This window comes from Podarcis raffonei, chromosome 11, assembly GCF_027172205.1.
Source record: "Podarcis raffonei isolate rPodRaf1 chromosome 11, rPodRaf1.pri, whole genome shotgun sequence".
Taxonomy (NCBI): Eukaryota; Metazoa; Chordata; class Lepidosauria; order Squamata; family Lacertidae; genus Podarcis; species Podarcis raffonei.
In genome coordinates, this window is record NC_070612.1 from 3727394 (window position 1) to 3742226 (window position 14833).

The window sequence follows — 14833 nt, forward strand, 5'->3', positions numbered from 1 at the left end:
TCACACTATTCTGAATTTTTCAATGTAGTTCTCCAGTCAAGTAGTACACACACACACACACAGGCACACAAATGCATGAACTGGTGGAAATAACATATAGAAAGACATAAAATTAGAGGCGATTTATTTGCAAAAGGTGTTTAAGAGGCAAAACTGGATAGGAACATCTGCAAAGTTTTCATGATGTGGAAATGGGGAGAGCTGAATTTAAGTGGGGTTTCTTCATTTATTTTTCAGTTTCATACTGAGTTACATATCAAAAAGGGGAATAGTTGTTTCTTTCTTTCTAATGCACGTGCGATATAAAGGAAATACAAAAGACCTGACTTTTTTAAGAAAAGCAAAAAGGAAAAATTCTGGTTTGAAAAATTGCAGAAGTGCTGCAGCGATCTGGAAGGCCCTGGTCTCCGATCCGTACTCCAGCATCAAGCTGCTGAGACCCCTCCTGAAAAGGCTGCAGGATGAAGACCCCAACGCAGAAGTCACGTACAGGCGACGCAGCAATTCTCAAATGCCCATGGCGGTACGAAACCACTCCGTTTCTCTCTCCTGGGTGGTTCTTGAATGGGAGCTGGATGGGGCTGGGGGCTTCTGACGGGGGGGGGCGTTGCATCTTAATAACTGGCCTCTGGGGTTCTTCCCAGCAGCATCTTAGTGGTCCATCGCTCTGGGGGGGGGGTCTCCTGGAGCCTAGCCCTGGCTCAGTGGCAGAACACCTGCTTTGTGTGCAGAAGGGCCCCAGCATCTCCATGTCGGGGTGTCCCTCGCCTGAAACCCTGGACAGCCACTGCTAGTCAGTGTATACAGTACTGAGTGAGATGGACCAGGGGTCTGAGTCGCGTCCTGCATAGAGAGTTGGGAGATCTGGATCTGACAATGTCCTCTGCTGAATGCTGTTCTCCTGTCCTTGTCCCTCCAGGCTACCAACGCTTTGTGCCTGATCCTGTCGCTCCCTGAGGCTTCGGATGTGCTGCAGAACAAGTTCCCCCAGCTGCTGCTTGCCCTTATCACTCAGATCTATTTTCTTTTTGGGACGAGCAGAAGAGTTTCGAGGGCGACAAGTCTCATGCCGGAGCCCCCTTCGCATCTCCAGCCGCTGGCGTAAGGGACCTGCTCATGCATTTGGGGTGGCCCTCCCTTCTCTCTCTGGGCGCTTGCAAGCCTGACCCGTAGCAGTGATGGCTCAGCCCTGCCTCAAGAGATGGGCTTCACTTGGACATGGAGGTTCTGCTTCGGTTGGGTAGCTAAGAGACCCAGGCTTCCCCAACCCCTGTGCTCTTCAGTCGCTTTGGACCACAACTCCCACCAGCCCCAGCCAGCACAACTGTGGCGAAGATGGGAGTTGTTGTAGTCCCAAACATCGGAAGGACACTAGGGTGGGAAAGGATGTTGGAGACTCTCCCGCACGATGGGCTGATTTGGGTGTGGCGCGACTCACGTGTCATGAAACCTTAAGTCTCCATCACAGCCGAAAGGTTGCAGCTTGTGCTGGAGACATGTGAGAGACTGCAGGGGCTGGTGGTTGTGGCTGGATCCATCAGGCCAAGCAGCTTGAGACTGCAAGATGTCAAGGACCTAAAACTCCCCAGATGAACCTACCCAGACCTTGTGATCATCATCGGAGGCCCCTCTTCATGTGCCTCCTCCACGAGAAGTCCGGAGGGTGGCAACACAAGAAGGGGCCTTTTCTGTGGTGGCTCCCCATTAGTGAGATGCTCTCCCCAGGGAGGCTTGCCTGGTGCCTTCATTATATACCTTTAGATGCCAGGCCAAAATGTGAGAGCCAGTGTGGTGTAGTGGTTAAGAGCGGTAGTCTCGTAATCTGGTGAACCGGGTTTGCTTCCCCGCTCCTCCACATGCAGCTGCTGGGTGACCTTGGGCCAGTCACACTTCTTTGAAGTCTCTCAGCCCCACTCACCCCACAGAGTGTTTGTTGTGGGGGAGGAAGGGAAAGGAGATTGTTAGCCGCTTTGAGACTCCTGAAGGGGAGTGAAAGGCGGGATATCAAATCCAAACTCTTCCTCTTCTTCTTCTTCTTCCTCTTCAGTCAGGCCATTGGCAGATTAACACCCTACGCCCTTTTAGCTGTGTTTGTGAGAGGGAGAAGGGGTTAATGCTTTGGTTTGTTCATGTTTTTATTATTTATTATTTGCCTTTTATCTTGTATTTTTGTGTTGTGAACTGCCCTGAGATCCATTAAAAAATGTTTAATGGATATATAAATATAATATTCTTAATTCTTTCACTCGATTCAGGACCACTGTGCAAGCTCTGAAAAACCTTATTGGATGTGGCGGCTACGTCAAAGAATACAACATTTTGGGGGTGCAAAGGTGCTGGGATATGTTGTCAAACCCAGAAAGCTTTTTCGATGGCATTCGTCTTCTGACAAGGTAAGATGGTGAAAAGGACTGGCAGGTGAGGCACGAAAGGCAGCCCACCAAGGCCTGCTTTCTGGGAAATGGGGATAAACTTATTATTTATTTCAGAAAATGTATATGCTGTTTGATTGGAATAAACAAACTTCAAAGCGGTTAAAAAGAAAAGATAGGAAAATATAGGTTAGGAAAACTGACAACAATAATTTGAGACTTTTGAAAAGTTAAAATAAAAATAGACTAAAACCAGATTAACATTTGCACCAGCTTTCTAAACATCTGGGTAGGCTTGTCTAAACAAGAATGTTCTTAGCAGGTGCCCAAAAGAGTACAGTGAAGGCGCCTGTTTGATATCCATAGGCAGGGAGTTCCAAAGTTTAGGTGCTGACACACTAAATGCAGAGCAGGCATTCTGTGGTGCCTGAAAGAGTGCCAATTCCACCAGTCGAAGAGGTTGAGTGGGTGCATATGGGGTAATGGAGTAATGAACCTTCCCCTTCCCCACTGAAAACTCTGCTGGCTATTGAGATTTATTTGCAAGATACTGCCCTGCACTCTCAAGCATCCTTCCTCGACAGAGAGAGCTAGATAGGACTTGGGTGAAACTGGAGAGGAACAGAGGGTAGTGACTGGGGCAACCCGATCAGGTGGGCAGGGTGCAAGCAATGAATTATTATTATTATTACTATTATTATTATTATTAAGTTAGTGGTTCTTCCTGCCAGCTTGTGCATCCTTTGTGTCTGATTTTGATGTTTCAGGACTTTGTTCACCTTCTCCAAAGTGCACCTCAGAACGACTTTCAAACAGGCCAATGCCTACTTGCGCCGCCTTGACGTAAAGGAGAGGACGGTCGGGATGGCCTTCTTCACGGAGGTGAGAGTCAGAAACGGGGAACGCCTGCAGGCGCTCCTGCTTCGCAACAACCGCTCCCAGGCAGGCAAGGAAAGCAGAGGGTGTGAGAAGGTCTCCTGAGCCACCATTGATGGCTGGCAGGCCTGCACTCTGCCTGGGGCAGCAATTTGTGCAGCCCTTATAAATGAGCTGAGGGCAGTGAGCATTAACTAACTCCTTGCGCTTTGCTCCCCCTTTCTTCCTGCCCAGGGGGGCCCTGCCCTCTGCCTGCCCCTCAGAGCCAGCATGGCACACAGGGCTGGGCTTTAGTGGCCACAGCCTCTTCTCGTCCTCACCTGCTTTTCAGCAGCCTCTACAACAGCCTTTCTCAACCTGTGGTGTCGTTGGACTACAACTCCCATCATCCCTAGCTAGCAAGGCCAGAGCTCAGGGATGATGGGAGTTGTAGTCCAACAACATCTGGGGACCCACAGGTTGAGAACCGCTGCTCTACCAGCTGCCCAAGGGAGGAGGCCAGCAGCAGTGACCACGGAGATGCCATGGAGGGGCAACTAGAGGCCCCCTCACAGCCGCCACTGTCATTGGGCACAAGCTCTGGCTCATCTGCCTCCCCTGGCAGCTCTGGCAGGGAAAACAGGGACATTCCGGGATTAAATCAGAAGCCGGTTGGCATTCGTAATTCCGGGGCTGTCCCTGGAAAATCAGGACACTTGGAGGGTATGGGGTACCGGACTTCGGTTTCCGCGGCACAGATTTCCCCCTGCCCTCCCTACTTTCTTTGGCCTTGCACACATCAAGTGTTTTCTTCCGCAGCTCCTTTTCCACTCAGAGATAGGCTTTTTTTTCGTGAAGCAAGACATTATGGACGTCCTGAAGGAGTGGATGGGGCAAGCCAGCCCCCTCATGCAGCTCTTCAGCATCCGAGGACTGGGCTACATGCTGCAGCACCAGCTGGAGGTAAGAGATTGGTGGCGGGGGGCACATTAAGAAGCGGTGTACAAATTAACCCCACAACGCTTTGAGGTAGCCATATCAGCCTTTCAATGAGGCTGTTAAAATGAGATTCCTTTGCCAGACTTCCGGGTTAGCGCCAACGGCTAATGGCGGATTCCCTCCGAGCTCCGGAGGGAATCGGTTCTACAGGATTAGGGTCGTACCGCTGCGGCGACGCGGAGACCCTTAAAAATCACAGGCGGTGCCACCGGGATGAAATTTACGGCATGTAATGCCTTAAGAGAAAATATTATGAAAATGATTTATAGGTGGTACATAACCCCAGTCAAGCTTGCAAAGATTTACCATTTGCCTGATAATAAATGTTGGAAATGTAAAGAAAAGGAAGGTACTTTTTTTCACCTTTGGTGGACGTGCCCGAAGATTAAGGCATTCTGGGAAATGATCTATAATGAACTTAAAAAGGTATTTAAATATACCTTCACTAAGAAACCAGAGGCTTTTCTCTTGGGCATTGTCGGCCAAGGGGTGTTAAAGACGGATATAACTTTATGTATGCTACAACAGCAGCTAGAATACTCATTGCAAAGTACTGGAAGACATAGGATCTACCCACACTGGAAGAATGGCAGATGAAGGTGATGGACTACATGGGCTTGGCAGAAATGACGAGCAGAATCCGAAATCAGGGAAGAGAAGCAGCGGAAGAAGAATGGAAAAAGTTTAAGGACTATTTAAAGAAATACTACAAAATTAATGAAAGTTAGAATGATGTTGGACTGGAAAGTAAATGGTTACTATTAGCAATGGTTAAGACAAGGAGAATAAGGAAGATTAGCTTAAATTTAAAGTAAAATAAGGGAAGATTTGCTGAGTAATTGATTAGAATTTGGAATACAGAAAAGGGAGGCATGAGGAAGTCGAGGAAGAAAGGTTTAAGAAATTAGGATATGAAATGGTACTTGTTTTTTTTGTGTTTTGTTTTGTTTTTGTTATTGTCTGTTTATGTATTTGTCGTTGTTATGTATTGATTGTTTGTGTGGCTATAAAAATTGTTTAATAAAAATATTAAAAAAAAAAAAAATCACAGGCGGTGAAGCCTGTGAACCTGGTGACTCGGTGGGCACCATTTGCGACCCCCCGACCCACGAAGGAGCCTTTTTAAAGGCTCCGGAACGGGGGACGGGGTGAGCGGCGCGGTGCTGTGAGTCGTCTGCTTCTCCTGTGGAGTGAAGCCGCGTGCCATGGCCGGAGAGCGCTGACTTCTTCTTGTGATTTGGACTCCAAAATAATAACCCGTGAGTAGTACGGAAATTGGATTTTTAAAGAATTTTTTTTGAAGAATTAGGTACGATCGGGGGAGGTGTAAACAGGAAGTCAGCCTCCTCCTCCTGTAAATAATCTAAAGCAAGGACCAGCTAACTAAGGTCGAGAGAATTTTTTTCATCATTTGACAAAAGACATTAATTTCACGATTTGGAACTAGAAGGAATCTTACTGGAGGATAAGAGCTAATTTTGGGAGTTGAAGTGCCACCCCCCCGGACCCGGGAGCGATCCACGAGAGAGCCTGCTGAAGGTATTGTAAGAGTTTGACAGCTGTCAAATTAGCTGTCAGACGGAAAGAGAGAACTTTGTTTCTGTTGCTTCTGCTGGCTATATTTGTTACAATTTGACTATATTTTGTTGAAAACAAGGAAGAACTGATACAAACTAATCTGATTTTTGGATTTGAACTGGAAAGAACACTAAGTAACCAAAATCCCTCTAGAGGGGGTTTTGGGACATTACAAGAATGGCTGAAGGAGGGGAAATTCAAGCTGAACTGGACAGAGTCTTTGTTCTCTTGGGAAAGTTACAAGGCCAAATTGATGTTTTGGCTACAAATGTTACAACTCTGGACTTAACAGTAAACAAATTCATTGAATCTGACAAGGAATCGACACAGGAAGCTCACGCAGCTGAACAAGAAGAGAAACTGGAGAGTTTTGAGAGTGGGAAGAAAGAGATATACGGTGTTCCTGAGAAAGAGGAAGGAGGAGCTGTAATTTTACAGATGGCAAAGGAGAGCCAGAGGCCTGGCATGATGGCTGTAAAGGAAAATAAGAACTGGATGGTGAAAATTTGGTTTGAATTGGAGACTGAAGAATGGAGAGATCTTCTTGTGTGGAGATCTGAAGACCTATGGATTACAAATCTGATTAAAATGGAAGTTGGAGCTTTTGGGACATTTGGATTTAAAAAGAGTAAGAAACAAGACTTAGGCTCCAATTTTGAGTGTGGAGGTCTGGCTGGAAGAAATATGGACCTTATTGGACTAGAGCTTCTCTGAGATTTGGTGTTTAATACTAAGGATTATCCAAAAAGCCGGCAGAGAGGAACTGAGAGAGAATTGAGAGCCTCGGACGTGAGATCCCCAGGCTGAGAGTAGACTAAGACTGATGGACATTTGTTGGGGATTGAAACCGGGAAAGGGGGGGTGGAGTTTGGGAATCCAAAGGGGGCATAATTTTAATTATAATTTGTTTTGTTTTAATTTTGTTTTATGTATGAGAATTGGGGAAATCGTGGAAGGGAATTTAGGTCGACTTTAGAAAAAAGGCTCTAAGTATGAGAACAGATGTGCAATTATTGATGTTTATAAGTTATAAGTTATAAATTTATAAGTTAAAAGTTTAAAAGTTAAAATTGGTTTTTCTAAAAATGACTGAAATGTAAAAAGGTTAAAAATTGGGGACAAGAACTTGTTGAGCCAACAATTTGAACTGGAATACAAGAGGGGGAGGGGGAGGGAAGTCAAGAAAATATGTTATTGAAAGTGAGGACTTTGAATTTTATGTGTTTTTAAATCTTTTTTTGTTTTGTTTTGTTTTCCTATCTGTGTTTTTGTGTTTTTCTTTGACTTTTTTGGATAATGGAAAACTCTTAATAAATATCATTTTTTTTAAAAAATGAGATTCCTTTGTTCTGCTGCAGCCTTATTCTCAGGTGCAGATCAGCACAGGAAGGAAACTGCCTTAAAGAGAGTCAAGCCAATGGTCTGGCTACCTCAGGGTTGCCCACACTGACCGGCAGCAGCTCCCCAAGGTTTCAAGAGTCTCTCCCAACCCTGCGTGGAGATGCCAGGACTTGAACCCAGGACCTTCTGCATGCAAAGCAGACGCTCCAGCTCTGGCCCCTTCCCCTATTGGAGGCCCCCACCCTGCACAAGGACTCAGGAGAGAGCACCCGCTTGGGTTGTTTACTTTTGTGTAATGCTTACGCTGTGGCTTTTTGGGTGCAAACTGCGTCTGCGTGCGCTGACTTCTCTGCAGTGACCGTGTTCCCTCACCTGCTTCCTTGCTTCCTTCAGGAAGAGTCCTTGAATACCTTCATCTCGCCCCTGATCAACTGCGCTTACAATCCGGACAAGAGTATTGCCAAAGAGTCCATTAAGTGCCTGCAACTCATGTTCCACCACTTGGAGGGGGAGGAATACAGCTTGGCCGGCTGCAGCCTTTACCCTCAACTCTTGAAACACTTCAATGATGTAAGTCTAGAAGCCTACTCGAAATGGGCTTCATCCATGCCCTGGTGCTTCCCAAACATTTGGGGGGGGCTGCCCTTTTGGTTCCATAGCCTCATCCCCAGTGCCCCCGACACTATGAAAAGAATCACAGCGGTACCTTGGTTCTCAAACTTAATCCGTTCCGTAGTCCGTTCCAAAACTAAAGCGTTTCAAAACCAAGGTGCGCTTTCCCATAGAAAGTAATGCAAAACGGATTAATCCATTCCAGACTTTTAAAAACAACCCCTAAAACAGCATGTTAACATGAATTTTACTCTCTAACGAGACCACTGATCCATAAAATGAAAGCAATAATCAATGTACCGTACTATAAAATAAAGAAGACAGTATTGTAGATGATAAAAATTTAAATAATTTTTTTTCTTACCTGCACTGATGATAGTCATTGTTTGGATGGAGGACTTTTATCCATTTCCAGAGTCACACAATCAATCTATCAGTAGCTGAACTGGGTTCCACAGTCACAAAAACTAACCGAAAAAGTCTCAAAAACAAAAATGCAAAATAAATAGTAAAAACAAAAGTGCCAAATGCAGTGGTACCTTGGTTCTCGAACTTTAATCCGTTCTGGAAGTCCATTTGACTTCTGAAATGTTTGAAAACCATGGCACGGCTTCTGATTGGTGCAAGCGCCCTGAAAAAAATAGCCGACAGCCGCATCGGACGTTCGGCTTCCGAAAAGCGTTCAAAAACTGGACACTTATACTTCCAAGTTTTTGGCATTTGGGAACCAAGGCATTTGAGTACCAAGCTGTTTGAGAACCAAGTTACGACTGTATTCAGAATAGAGGTTTGCACCACCCCCTAAGGAATATGATAACACAAAATCGAAATTCCTTTTTATCTCCCTTCCTTCCTTCCTTCCTTCCTTCCTTCCTTCCTTCCTTCCTTCCTTATCTTCTTCTCTCTTTTCCTTTTGTTTTCCTTGGTGTCCTCTGCTCAGGGCCATTGATTCTTGTGCTCTTTGGGCATGGTCAACGGGGGAGGGGGGCAACTTCCCCTTCAATCAAGTAAATAAATAAAAATACTTAATTAACTGACCAATCGCATCACAGATAGCTTGGTTCTTCTGCCACCCCCCCCAACATTAATACTGCCCCACCAACATAAATCCTGGCTACGTCCATGTTGCGCTCCAAGGAAGGAGATGGCTTGTTGGTGAAGGACCCTGAGTGAGAGACAGGGAAGGGAAGAGGCTGGGAGGGTTGACCTCTTTCCTGGTGAGACAAGGGTTAAGAGCTTACCCTTGAGAGAAGACTCTGCATTTCTGTTTCTCTTTCTGTTTTTATTTAGATCAGTTTCCTTTTTTTATTGTATTATGAAAAAGCCTTAATAAAGACTTATGGGGAAAAATAAAGAAGATAATAACACAGTGAAATTCAGAACACCAGCTGCACCGTCTTGCCCCTGCAACTGAGGGGGCAGGCGCTGTGTGACATGCACATGTCATGTACACATGCCACGCCATGTGCCGCACGCACGCCACATTTATACCTCAAGCCCCCCTCTTTCACCCCCCCACAAGTGATCCCACTGGCCTAATCTGCAAGACTTCTTGCTTCACCTGCGCTTCAGGTGACTCTGTCTGCCAGCAGGTGATGCTGGCAGAACTTTAGACGCACCAAGATGAACTCAGTCCGTTAAGCTCCTTGACGGTGGTGGGCAAAGGCCCCCGGGGTTGGTCCCCTGTGTGTGGGCCCGGCTAACAACCAGACCCATAGTGAACGAGAAGCGTTTGCTCAGCTAAACTCCCTGAAACCTGTGAGACGGGTTTGCCCTGCACAGCACTTGGGACTGACTGGCGTTCTCCTCCTCTCTCTTCCCAGGAGGACAATGACTTCAGGCTTTGCTCCATCATTCTTTTCGGGATGCTGTTGAGGGGCGTGAAGGAAGAGCACAGAAACAGGGTGGAGGACATTGTCATCAGGAGCCTTGTCCCCCTGATAATCCAGCTGACTGACCCTGTGAGCGGAGAGGTGAGTTGAGGCTGGGCCAGTCTGGGCATTCCCTGGCCCCTTTGGCAAACTCCTTCTCCCTGGCAACTGTCGCACGCAGCTGGAACGCAGAGCAATGTTTCTCTGCCTGTGGAAACCCCTTACAGTACCAATGCTGAGTGGTCCTCGAAGCATCTGTTGCAGCTGAGGAACTCTCCCCTTTCCTGGGAATTTCCACACGAGGAGCGTTGCTCTGCGTGTTGCAGCAGGGCTTGGAGAATCATCCCATGTTGCCCCACAGATCAAGTAATGCGTAGACTGGTCTTGAATGGGTGGGCCTCGATTGTGCTTGGGGTCTGAGTCATCACCACACCTGAGGTTAAAAAGGGATTTTTCTGTCCAGGTCAGAAAAGTTAGAGATCCTGGGGTCTTCTTCCCTCCTTTTCCCTTGCTCAAGTCACTTGCTCTGCAGATACCATGCGGTGGTTGGGATTGCTCTGCAGAAGGTTGGAACCGTCAGAGTCATCGAACCACAGAATCAGAGTTGGAAGGGATCCCAAGGTCCTCTAGTCCATCCCCTGCAATGCAGGAATCTCAGCTCAAGCATCCTTGACAGATGGTCCTCCAACCTCTGCTTAAAAACCTCCAGTGAAGGAGAGGCCACCACCTTCCAAGGAAGTTGGTTCTGGAAGTCTTCTGATCCAGGCTGGTTAGCTTTAAGGAGTGGAACCCCTGCATGGTTGGTTTCAAAACCTGGTCATTAGACACTATTTGAAACACCAAGGTTTGAGTTTTTGGGTTTGAAAGCTAAGCCTTGACACCTCTGCTGCCACTGTGATCAGCTGACTAGGCCGGCCTGGTGGAGGTTCATTTAGCAGCCAGTAACCAGAGGGAGGGTCTTTTTCAGGGTGGCTCCTCTCTACGGAATCACTTCCCTTCTGAGTGCAGGTGAGCCCCTACATTAGTGGCATTTTGATTCTTGTTAAAAACCTAGGTGAGCTCTCAGGGTTTACAGGTGCTTAATTCCCAGTGGGCTAGTTGTGTTTTTAACCCTACCTGGGTTACTGTCTGTGTTTTATTTGCATTGCGGCCTTAATACAGATATGTATATTTTCAAATATAAGGCTTGATGTGAAGTAAAATGTCACCCCTCCTTTTAATTCTAGGAGTGTCGAATTGTCCTTAACATAATTGTCACCTTCCTGAAACTGGGGGAACTGCCCTTTGACATCTTTGAGTCTGTGCAGCAAGACAGACTCTACTACAGATTCTCAGTTATCTGCAAGTATATTGTGAGTAAAATTAACACGGTCAACTGTTTCCTCCAGACCCTTTCACCAGATTTCTTCAGAGGAGAAGAAATTTCCCCACCATTTCTTAAGTTTGGGACTCACTTACTTTGCTCCCAAACTGTGTGTGTTTGGTGTGAGCAGTGGGAGTTTCAGGCTTATTTTATTCTACTGCCTGGCTACTATTTTGTATCCACCACAATGCCCCAGATCACGGCTTGGGTAAGGAAGTGGAAGAATATCTAGATGAAATTCTGCAAAATAGACTCTTGAGAAATTGGGGGGGGGGGAATGTGTTGATTTTTCTTATAAAGGTGCTGTGCAACAGCTGCAGCACTCCCAGCTGCTCCTCCCTTTCCCTCTGCTAAATTAACCCCACAGTTTTATGCCATTGTGGTGTATTGATGTGAATCCCCCTGGATTAGCTGTGGCTCCAGACCCTCCAAGTGTCCCTATTTTCCAGGGACGTCCTTGTTTTAGAGAAGCCATCCTGGTTTCTGATTTTATCCCGGAATGTCCCACTTTTCCTTAGGATGTCCCTATTTTCATTGGAGAAATGTTGGAGGGTATGGAGTTATCTGACCTCTGAGCCGCCTGAAGGCAATCCTGTATAGGGAAGCTTTTTAACGTTTAGTGTTTTATTATGGTTTTATGTGTGTTGGAAGCTGCCCAAAGTGGCTGGGGCAACCCACTAAGATGGGTGGGGTATAAATAGTAAAATTATCATTATGGAATGGGGCGTCCCTGTTTTCATCAGAGAAGTGTTGGAGGGTATGTGGCTGCAGCATCTGCCTTCTCATCTCCCTGTGTCTGTACCTGTGGCATCACTATTATCTAGGTGTAGCACAGCCGCAAACAGAGGCCCAGCAACACTGCCACATCCACAGTTATGCTATGGAACTCACTGCCACAAGATGCACAGTGGCCACTAGCTTGGATGGCTTTAAAATAAGATTGGACAAATTCATGGAGGGTTGCTCTGCTCTGATTCCATAGTTCTACCAACTAAATTTTTCTGTGCTCTTAATACTTGGGCATGAAGTATGATTCTGCATTATATAAAGGCAGTAGTATTACTGTGGGTGGCCAATTTGGAAATAATTAGGTCATACTTTTCAAGTATTGTTTGGCCACCACGAGGGATAGAAATGCGTTAAGCAGCTGGAGTTTTAGGAAAGACTAATCTGGCACCTCGGTTGCCTTCCTGTCCGCTCCCCCCGCCCCCCCCCCAGTTGTGGAGATACAGGCAGAGGTTGCCGGACATGCTCACACAGATGATGGAATACCTAAAGAGCAGGAACCCTGCACATCGCGAGGCAGCGACCATATTGATAGGTAATTGAAAACAAGGAAAGGGGGTTTCAGGGCATGAGCCAAAAGTGGGATTTCAGCTGGGAAACATGGAGGCGGAGAGGCAGGGATGCAACTCCGTCGAAAGGAGAGTGCTAAAGGGAGGTTGCAACCAGAAAGTCAGGCACTTCTCCGCTGTTGTTGTTGTTGTTTACCCGACCCATGCCCCAAGGTCCCAGGGTGGGTTACCACTTTTACATACAGGCAGTGACTGGTTTGTTGCAATTGGTGCACCATGCACACTGGAAGTGGCCTGAAAACGTCACCAAAACATCATTAAGATGTCACTAAAAGGGCAGAGCAAGGGTCGAATGGGGGTGGGGTACGGCAGGGCAAACAAGGGTGGGGTGGAATGCTTTACGTGGCCCCCACCAACGCGTGTGGTCTGGAACATAACTCCCACACAAAACGAGGATTGCCTGTATTAAAACAGAGATGCGCCCCTCAACCTTTTTGTGCCTGGGGCAGTCCCCCCAGCAGCCCCCACTACGCCACACCATTTCCCCTGTACGGAATCCTGGAGAGCCCGTTAGTCGGTGAAGACAGTCTGAGCTGGACAGACCAATGCTTTGACCCAGCTTCAGTCAGCTTCCTAGGTTCCTACAATTAAACCAGCAAATTGTTAAAGTGATCCAGAAGTTGTTAGCCCCTTCTATAGAGTACCAACAGCCCATGTGCCTCAGGTCTGATGAATGTTTTTAAGCTGCACAAAGTATCAAATGCAGGAACTGATCGTTTTCTATTGATCTGTCTAGCGTGCAATGCACAGTATATGAAACCCGACTTGGTGAGCACCAAACAAATTGACGACATTTATCTGGGTGAGTAAGGATCAAACCGCCTCTTTTCCTTGCAGGGATATTTTCATCACAGGACTACTTTTTCCAATCTCATTAATCCCAGATTATCTCACTTTAGTTACTATCAGACCCTGCAGTCTCCTTTCCCTTCTGGATTGTGATTCCCATGTTCTTCTAGCCACTAACATTACGGGAAATCTGATGAGTTTGTGCTGGGCAAGAAATTGCATTGGGAAAGGATAATATAGTTGGATTAGACCTAACAACAAAAGGTTTGTTTCTGTACACTTGGACTTGAACAGAAACAGTGTTTCTTTCTCTCTCACACAACTGGCAATAATTTACCTAGCAATGCCAAGACAAAATGAATTGTCATAGTAAGGCGTGCTGAATTTTTCAGTTTTCAAATTCAGAAAGTGAGGGGTGCTAAAAAATTGTAACATAACTTGGGAATTCAAATGATGTTTGGGTGAAATGAATATGATTTAAGTGAATGTGTGTAAAGTTGCATAGAAATAATTAAAAATGATTGCTAAGAACTTGCAGCTATTTTTATTTCAGTATTAATGTAATAACCTTACATTTTCAGAAGTTAAAATTCTTTGGTTTTTCCGAAAGCAGTTTTTTCTGCTTCTTCATCAGACATAGACTTACCATGCTAAATGTTGTTCAATCACAAAAATTGTAGCAGGTTTTAATTCCTCACACCCAAAAACATATTTTAAAGACCTTTCACTGAAGAATTTTTCAAAAATTAAGTTTCACCCCCTAAAATGGCACGTGTTACCCAGGGAGCCCAGCTCACGTCCCAGGCTGCTTTTCTTTGCTATTGCAACCCTGCTGTTTTGCAATTCTCCTGTCCTGTACATCAGCCCCCTCCAGATCTTGTTGGACTACAACTCCCATCAGCCAAAGCCAGCAGAGCCAGTCGTAAGGGGGGGTCTGTGTGTGTCAATTCTCATTTCCACATCAGTGTAGCCCCTGGGAACAAAAAACAGCCAGTCCTGTCTTCTCTGGCTTAATCTTAGAAACCTCTTCCACGTAAACAATACTGAGCTCGGCAACCCAATTTTCCTAACTCTGTTCCAGGCAGCTCCTTCTGTCCTTCTCATGAGGGGCATTTGCTCCTGACAAGACATATCCCTGCCCCTCCTTTGAATTTATCTCTTTAAATATCTCTATGTGATTTATAACCAGCTTACAAGAGGAGGGAGCGATGGCCACCAACTTGGATGGCTTTGAGAGATGACTGGAGGAGAGGTTATCAATGGCTCCTTGCCACAATGGCTCTGCTCTGCCTCCACAGTTGGAGGCAGAAATGCTTCTGAGCACCAGTTGCGGGAAAGCACAGGAGGGTGTTGGCTGTTTGCAGTTTAGTAGCGCAGAGAGCTTGCTGGGGAGACCATGCATTAAAAAATAAAGGACTCAAAAATAACTTAAACTAGGTTTTAATAAGAAAAACAAAAACTCCTTTTACACTAAGTACATTAACAACCAAACCAGACCCAACCACCAACCCATCCCCCAGGGTAATGGGAGAGCTAGGTGCTGCTCCTTATATACTACACCCAAATGCTGACACACCTTAATCAAATGCAACTCAGCAGCACCTGCTATGCTTCACAGCTGTAAAGCTGGGTCTCGTTATCTTACTCTGGCCCTTGCTCTGGCCCCTTAAAGACATACACATCGGGTGCAACAATGAT

At 46.2% G+C, this 14833-nt stretch overlaps 2 protein-coding genes across 2 annotated transcripts in view; both read left to right on the top strand.

The window, feature by feature from the left end:
- Positions 1-14833, top strand: part of TPGS2 (tubulin polyglutamylase complex subunit 2) — a 190199-nt gene that overhangs the window by 166731 nt on the left and 8635 nt on the right. The window lies entirely within an intron of this gene.
- LOC128423614 (maestro heat-like repeat-containing protein family member 7) overlaps positions 1-14833 on the top strand; it is a 28245-nt gene that overhangs the window by 8343 nt on the left and 5069 nt on the right. Inside the window, exons 5-14 of the mRNA XM_053408972.1 lie at positions 376-523; positions 920-1101; positions 2256-2393; positions 3140-3254; positions 4047-4190; positions 7539-7715; positions 9581-9730; positions 10855-10980; positions 12210-12312; positions 13083-13148. Of these exons, the coding sequence (XP_053264947.1) occupies positions 376-523; positions 920-1101; positions 2256-2393; positions 3140-3254; positions 4047-4190; positions 7539-7715; positions 9581-9730; positions 10855-10980; positions 12210-12312; positions 13083-13148 (1349 nt within the window). The remainder of the gene's footprint in view (positions 1-375; positions 524-919; positions 1102-2255; positions 2394-3139; positions 3255-4046; positions 4191-7538; positions 7716-9580; positions 9731-10854; positions 10981-12209; positions 12313-13082; positions 13149-14833) is intronic.